An 8,888-nucleotide genomic window follows, 5' to 3' on the forward strand; every position below is an offset into this window, starting at 1 on the left:
CCCCGGTTTCGTAATTATCACCTATTGTTTCGCTTTTGTTATCTAAACAATACCGTAACACGCATATCTTTTTTATGAAACAATGCGTTGAACGTCCATCTATTAATAGGTCCTTGCTTAAACGGAGACAAGCAAATTGTGCTGCCTCAGCAAATCAGAATTTGGTTTTTCAAAATGGATGTCATTTGAAAATGAAAATACAAAACAATATCAATTCACAGTATTTGCTTAACACCTATTTCAATATTGTTGATCTAAGCTGCTTTAAAAGATACTTTCGTACTTGATCATAATCTTCAATGATGCAGAATGTAAAGACAAAACATATGTTTCTGAAAAGAGCTTTGGAGAAAATACTTGCTGAAAAAGAACTAAAAAAGTCCAATCACTTACAATTAAAGAAAGCTTGTGAAGCTGCTCTAGGTCGGACATACTTTAACTATATATTCAAATCCTTGATTTTAAAAGTATTAATTTATGAAGTTAAAAAATAAGATAAAAGATTTAATAAAATGTAGCAGCTAATTTTTGTATTGCCGTTTGCTGTCTAAACAAAAGGTCTAACTATATTTCATGAATTTTCAGCATTTTTACATTGTGTATAACTATACAGATAACTGTTAGATAATTGTTACAACTAAAGTTGTCAGGGATGTTCTAAATTCAAGAAATACTTAAAATAACAGAAGAATGTATATATATATGTATAAATATATATATATATATATATATATATATATATATATATATATATATATATATATATATATATATATATATATATATATATAATCTTCTGTTATTTCAATTATTCCTTTGAATTTACGAGATATATTGTTTAGCTACTTTGAGTGTGTCTTACAAATACTTTAAAATTTGGTATTTCTATTTTACTTCTGCAAAATTAGAAAAAACAAACCCTTAAAATATTTTACTAGAGAAAATGGTCTGAAGAGAAAGATTAAGCAACCTAATCTGCTATAGTGATATAAATACTTGCAATAATGTTAGTATATATATATATATATATATATATATATTTTAAATAGAGTATTTTTACTTTTCTAGATGAAATTGAAAAAGCATCAACTCAGGGTGAAAGGTATGTAGCTATCAGTGTCAGATGACACCTCCACCTATCATGGAATAGAATTTATAAAAGTATCAAATAATAATGATGATGACGATGACAATGATGATGATGCTGCTGCTGATGATCATGATCATGATGATGATGATCATAATAATAATAATAATAATAATAATAATAATAATAATAATAATAATAATAATAATAATAATAATAATAATAATAATAATAATAATAATAATAATAATAATAATAATAATAATAATAATAATAATAATAATAATAATAATAATAATAATAATAATGATAATGATAATGATAATAATAATAATGATAATAATAATAATAATAATAATAATAATAATAATAATAATAATAATAATAATAATAATAATAATAATAATAATAATAATAATAATAATAATAATAATAATAATAATAATAATAATAATAATGATAATAATAATAATAATAATAATGATGATAATAATGATAATGATAGTGATAATGATAATAATGATAATAATAATAATAATAATAATAATAATAATAATAATAATAATAATAATAATAATAATAATAATAATAATAGTAATAATAATAATAATAATAATAATAATAATAAACTATTATTGTTGCTTTTACTTTTAATACAAATAATAATAATAAAATCTGTCATTGTTATTTTTATAGCATATTTTAAAAACCAAATCAACCTTGACTTGAGTGTTATTTTTTCAATTATTTCAATAGTGAAGATCAAAATCGCTTGGGTATTATTGCTACAGAAAAGTATTTTCTTCCATTTGAACTTGCATGTCAGTCAAAGACTCCCAGAATTGTTTGTAGTGCCTTAGATTGTTTACAGGTAGGCATATGGTAAAGAAGAATGTTTTAAATGATTAATGATATTTGTTTCATGTTTAAATTCTGTATAAGATAAGTTTAAAAGCATGTCCTGCTAACTTAGCTGGATTATTTTGGCAACAAATGTTTTTTTTATAACATTGAAGTTGAGTTTTAGAAAATTTACTCAGAATTTTAAGTTATCAAGTTGTTTCTCTCATAAAATCCTCCGATTTTTCCATAAAGCTTTTTTTTTTAATTAGGAAGTAAGTTAGATTTTTTTCTTAAAGGAGTTTTCCTCAAAAAGAAACTATAAACTAAACACAGTTAGTGATGATGCTAGAATAATGTAAGCAGATAGAGCAATTATAACATAGATCTGTAATAGAAAATAATGTTAAAACTTTCAGCTAAAATTACATTAAATAACAATATCTAATTACTTTCTTATGTTTTTGTGGGGAATGATTTCTGCCTTAAGTGCCACATGATGAAGCTTATCAAAGTTTTAGTATAGAAAATTGGATATTTTATTACTGATTAAATGAAACTAGGCAATTAAAAATACATTCAAAATTGCTGTAAGTAGTTTCAGAGTTTTTGATTGTTTATTGAAATTACAAAAAGTGAAGCAAATACGATGAAATAAAAAATAGATCAATCTTGTCAAATAACTCAATTCCAAGCAAAAATTTATTTAGGGATTCTTTTAAGGACAACCTAACCCTAATGTACAATAGAATATTAGTGAAACAGAGTAAACAGGACAGCACAAGTTTTTTTTCAATATATTATATAAATATAATAAAAAGGCAGAAAAATTTAAATTTTGCTTTCAGTTTGAAACTCCTAACCAAACAGTAATTGTCCAATTTATACTGTTTGTTACTAATTGTCCAATTTATACTGTTTGTTAAAAATTTTCCAATTTATACTTTTGGCAGTTTATACTGTTGGCAATTTAAACTGTTGTCCCATTGCAAGTGATACCATGCTAGGTTGAGAACACTTAGAAGTTAGATGATAGTAATAGTCCCCACTTGCAGAAATACACTGGAAGAAAAAAATTATTTCCATAAATAATTTCTAAGGTACCTAATGATACTCATAATTTTTCAATCAAATGGTCATGCATTTGTTTGAGTTTGATTATCAATCAGCAAGTTGATTGTTTTCTAAACTTTTTCAGAAGGTTATCCTTCTAATATCAATAAAATCATGATCATATGATAAATGATTGTATACATATACAAATGATCAGATACATATGTAAATGATCATATATATTTATTAAATTTAAGATAAATTTATAGTAAATAATGATGTAAAAGATATTTATCATAAAATTACTAAAAAAAAAAAGTTTTGATTTTTTTATTAAACTGCATTAAGTAACATTAGTAATCATTTGGGTTGTCTAAAGTGAATAGAATTTGTAAACATTAAATTAATGCTTTGTAATGACAATATTACATTTTCATGTAAAAAAAAAAGAAAATGTAATATTGTCATTACAAAAATTCAATCCTTTAAATTATACAACAAAATAACAACATTATGGAAGTAAAATTGTTCAATCATTCGTTGGTTGACTTTGCTGATGATGTATTTTTTGCTAATTTTTAATGCTGTTGTATCCCTAGATAGTGCACCAATGAATCATGTTTGGTTGCCTTATGATTGCTGCATTGCAATAGTACATAATGCACCTCAAAACTTGGAAACAGGTGGGCAACTAAACACCAGTAATTATTGCATCATCACTACAGATTGCAGGACCTAAGCTAAATAACTTTGTAGACTGGCAACTGTATTCTTTCCTCTTAGAAAGTGACACATTATTGCTTGCAGGATGTGTAGAAGCTTTGATTACAAAGATAGATGAACATGGAAGACAAGCCTAGAGCAACACTGGCGAGCTGTATTTAGAATGTTGCCTGTCCTTGGGTGACACAAAATTCAGCCCCCATCTTTCATATTTCTCTCTACAATATCCAACACATGCAAATTAACTGCTTAATATAATATACCTTTTAATGCTACTCTTAAAATTAATGCTCAACTAAAGGAGCAATATCTTGTCAAGTTTTCAGCGCTCATTATTCCTTTACTCAAGTCTCAAGTAGTGACATTTGAAAAAAGTTCACTTGGCTATTTATGAAGCAAGTTATGCTAAAAGTATTTAAAATGCTAAACACAAACAAAGGGGAAATTGTCTGGGTCTACAGAACCTCTAAATGTTTACTTTTAATTGCTTAATTTAACCAATTGAACAGTTTATAATACCAGACAGCTCAATTGTGAAAAAAAAAATTTAGTGATGCATCCTTATCTGTATGTAGAGAAGCAGAAAAAATCAACCACTGCAACATTTTCTGCCTAGTAGAGAACTTTAGTTTTTATTAGAATTGATTTTTTTTTTTGTCAATTTTTTTTTTCATTTTTTTTTTTGTCAAATTTTTATTATTACTATTATAAGTATTTTCATAGTTTTTCCTTTTTTAGAAAATGATAGCTTATGGTCATATACAAGGGAATGTTCCTGAAAGCAGACAATCTGAAAAAATGTTAATTGATCAAATAATAGAAATAATTTGTGGATGTTTTAATGGAACTTCAACTGACGAGGGAATACAGTTGCAAATAATCAAGGTAAGTTGTTTTAATGTTTTCTGTGTTCATAAATAAAATAGTAGTATTCAGTTAATTGCCAACATAAAATTTGGCTAACTTTTATTACTACAAGTTATATGTACTGTAGATAACAATATTGTAATACAAAATATTATGTATATAAATGTTTTTGTTGTAAAATCAGAATTTAGTTGAATAAAAACATTTACTAGTAGGTCACAACTTAAAAATGAGACAAATTTCAAATGCATCTTACAAAAGTTTTTTTATATACTTTTTTAAAGTCTTTTTTTTAATGAAATGCTAACATGTGCTCTTTTCTATAATTAAAGTATTTTATCATGAAATTGAAGTTTTTTTTTCTAAAAAAATGTTTAATTTTTTTTTAAAAAAAAAAAAAAAAAAGTAAAGAATTAAGAAATGAACAAATTACGTTAAATTTTGATCTCATTTTTTCAGTTATGATCTTTTAGTTGTAAGTATTATGAGTTTTGCTTTAGTTATTATCCTTATAAATGCAATTAATGCATTTACTCATTATTGATTAAAAATCAGAGCAATTCATTTATCTTTTAAAGGCTCTTCTTACTGCAGTTACTTCCACATCATGCGAAGTCCATGAAGGAACTTTGTTGCTGTCTGTTAGAACATGCTACAACATTTATCTGGCCAGTAAAAATCTTATTAATCAAACTACAGCAAAAGCTACTCTTACACAAATGATAAGTGTGATATTTCAAAGAATGGAATTGCAAGGGGTAATTCATTTACTTATTTTTTTCAACTAAAAGGCTTTTAAACCATCATTGTTCCAAAAGTCTAAATAATGAAGTCATCTATTTGGTGCTTTTATTGTTATACGCAAGTAGCAATCTTGATTATCAATATATTTTATGTGGAAATATATGTTTCAGATGGTTATAGATGCCACTATTTAAGTTGGGAATAAAAGATTTTACATTGTTATTTAGATAAATATATACATGCTTTTCACGGTCATTGAGTAGTGGGTTTGTAATCATTTAGGATTTTGATAGTGTATGATTTAAAAATTGCATTAAATCGTCATCAAAATGCATTAAATCGTCATCAAAATGCATTAATTTCATGATTTTTCAAATTTATTAAGAATTGTTAAACAATATATTAAAATAATGGAGTTGAGACTCTAAACATCCTATTATTTTCCCTCTCTTATCAATTGATGTAATTACAATAAATCATGTTTTTACTATTATCTTAAATGGTAAAGTTTTAAATATTTGATATCATCCATAAGTATGTAATAACTTGAATTGTAGGAATTGTAGGAACAACTTGAATTGTAGTTATTGGATTTATAGGCTTTATAAATTATCAAACATAATAACCAGTAGCAGTTAAAGTCCCTGTTATTTAAGCAAAATTGATCCCAATCAAGAATGGACACCAAGCAGGCAACAGTAAATTTTGAGAAGTCTAAGGCAACTAAAATAAGATGACATAGGCGGCTTGTTTAAATAGCAGTTTTTCTTTAATTTACCTGTTAGTTGTATATTCATGTGTACTAACTTGTGTGACAAACTATTTTACAGACCATTTATTAAAATACATAATGCTGTTTAAAAGATCCAGTTCTTAGTCTTAAGTAATTATTTAGCATTAAGTATGATAATTATTTGTGCTACATAGTGTGAGATTTCAGTTGCAAAACCTGGTATGAAGTTACTTTTAAGATTTATGTCTCTAATAGCACATTGGTTTCACATGTGATTGCTTCGTTTATATTAATTGGAAATTTATAAGAATGCAAAAAAGTTTAATGCTTTTTTTTTCCTTCTTAGAGTTTAAGCCAGAATATGTCAGTTTATTCAGGTTTGGAAATCTCTGTTGACAAGAAAACATCAGAAAATTTAGATGAATCATCTGTAGGTGATTTTATTCAAGAACAAGAAGAAATCAATAGTATACTTCTCGAAGAAGTTAAATCACTAGAAACTCCACCAGAAAAAGAAGGTAAAGAAAACTCTTTGCAGACTATGGATAAATCTCAGGATGATGGTGAAAATCCAGATGAAGTTCTAAATGAAAAAAAGCTTCCTATAACCCCAAAGAGTTTGAAAGAATTATGCAATGAATCTCTGTCAAATAATTATGTTGGTAAGCTAAAAATTGCTATTTCTTAAGAATCGCATTTAAGTTATATTAAAAGTCTAACAGTTTTAAGCAGTTATTGTAATAATTAATTAAATATAATAAGTAAGTAGTAAGTAATTAAAGGAGTTATTATAGTAAGTAATTTCATTTTGCATAAAGTATTTTGTTATTAAAGTGTATACAATATTGCCACAAATCCAAAGGATAGTAGGAAATTTTGAGTTAAAATTTTTTTAAAAAAACTAATTGAACATTTATTTATTGTTTAAATTCAAATTAAACAAATAAAGTATAAAAAAATGCAAACACATTTTGTAAAAAAAAAAAATTGCTATAAAGTTATGAACAATCATAATCAAACTAATAATTGACAAATACTCAATATTTTGGAATGCTGCCTTTATTTTTTAAAGTTTTATAGATACCTCCAAAGAATTGAATTCACAAATATGTTCAGTAAGGTTCCTGAAAAATCTTTACAAAATCTTGTGCTCTAAGTGCTTGATATAGAACATCTTCTGCTCCTTTGTTTGACTATGACAAAACACTCTCAATACAATTTCAGTCAGGACTATTGGAAGGCCAACTTAAAAGTTCAATGTTTTGATCTAGGAATAAACTTTTGAGACTTTTTGGCATTTGAAAAGGTCCATTATCTTGTTAAAAAAATGGAAGGAAGATCTGGTTCTTGTAGGAAGTCATTTGATTGGTTGGTTTTAAGAATGTCAGTGTAGTAATGTTGTGTAATTCATACACACCCATATGACCAGCTTCTTTACTTAAAACAGCCCATACTGGAATTGATATTATAATTTTTGGTTTAGCTTTTAGTTTAGTTTTAGTATATTTTGTGACTAAATAATTTTTTATCATTTCAAACTATCCCAAATTTGACAAATTTACAGAATTTTATGTCCATATTGTTATATCACTTGTTATATGTGTGTAGTTTTTTATGTTTACACATTGATTTGTTGTTTTCACTAAAATATAAGACATGTAAACATTTTAATTTCTCACTTACAAAAAATAGCAATACACATTTTATACTTTATATTATGCGTTCATACATGTACAAATTTCATGCATGATTGTTCTACAAAACCAATACAAACCAAATTATATATACAACACGCACTTCTGTCTAACATTCAAGCATGGGTTTTGGATTGTTATCTTCCTCTGTTGATGCTTTAAAAGTATTGCTAAGTAATTTGTAGATCTGCTTTAGCATCATTTGAAAGCTTCTACTTTTTTGCAATGGTATGTGATTACTTTTGATGACTTTTTTAAAATGACAACAAACTGGGCTTATCTCTTGCACTAACATTTGGTGGTTCTTCCTGAGTACTGATGATCAGACTTTTTCTGTGCCTTTAAACTGCTAAATGTGTGATGAGCACATGATTTTGATATTCTAATGAGCCCTGATATTTGATGGATTAAAAATCTTTGTTTTTACAATTATGACTCAAGAATGGTGAGTTCACAGTGTGAGTTTTTAAAGTCTTAGAAAATACTTCTTCAAAACTCTCAAACTTATCTACAATTTCTTTTCTAGGAGCTATATGTCAGAAGAAAAAAAATGAATTTTTCAAATTTCTTATCAAGTTTTGCACAATTTTTGTTACTGCTCTTACTTTATAGCAATTAACACAATTTATTACTCAGTTAAAAAGCTTATAAGTAAAAAAAATTTCCCACTGTCCCTTTATTCTGTGCCAATACCATATATAGCTATGATTCTTTTTTTTTCTAATGAAATGCCAGGTGAAATATTATATAATGCAGAAGTAGACAAAAATACAAGTTTGGATCAACCATCATTTACTAACTGTCAAGCCAATAACATAGATGTCTCCCAGGATGTTCTTTTATTAAAAAAGTCAGAAAATTTAGGTTCAACAACTGAAAATAATACACCAGAAGCTGAATTGCTATTAAATAATTCTTCAAATGTACAGTCAGCTCAACCATCCTCTCTTTTTCCTCATATTCTTCAGAGAGATACTTTTCTTGTGTTTCGATCACTGTGTAAACTTTCCATGAAACAGCTACCTGAAACACCATTGGATCCTAGGTAGGTTTTTTAAATTTTTCTTGAAAAAAAATTTTAAAAAGTTAAAATCTAGTTATTTATCTCTACTAACTTGTTAAAAATTTTATATCTATATATTTGAAT

At 25.9% G+C, this 8,888-nt stretch overlaps 1 protein-coding gene across 1 annotated transcript in view; it reads left to right on the forward strand.

The window, feature by feature from the left end:
- Positions 1-81: 81 nt before the first annotated feature.
- Positions 82-8,888, forward strand: part of LOC145191763 (brefeldin A-inhibited guanine nucleotide-exchange protein 1-like) — a 23,712-nt gene continuing 14,905 nt past the window's right edge. The window contains exons 1-7 of the mRNA XM_090077303.1: positions 82-423; positions 1,069-1,102; positions 1,844-1,958; positions 4,442-4,588; positions 5,149-5,328; positions 6,394-6,709; positions 8,477-8,786. Of these exons, the coding sequence (XP_089933429.1) occupies positions 300-423; positions 1,069-1,102; positions 1,844-1,958; positions 4,442-4,588; positions 5,149-5,328; positions 6,394-6,709; positions 8,477-8,786 (1,226 nt within the window). The 5' untranslated portion in view covers positions 82-299. The remainder of the gene's footprint in view (positions 424-1,068; positions 1,103-1,843; positions 1,959-4,441; positions 4,589-5,148; positions 5,329-6,393; positions 6,710-8,476; positions 8,787-8,888) is intronic.

The sequence above is a fragment of the Hydra viridissima genome, unplaced genomic scaffold (assembly GCF_058129835.1).
Source record: "Hydra viridissima isolate aposymbiotic clone 2 unplaced genomic scaffold, HvirCarnegie_v1 scaffold_2, whole genome shotgun sequence".
Taxonomy (NCBI): Eukaryota; Metazoa; Cnidaria; class Hydrozoa; order Anthoathecata; family Hydridae; genus Hydra; species Hydra viridissima.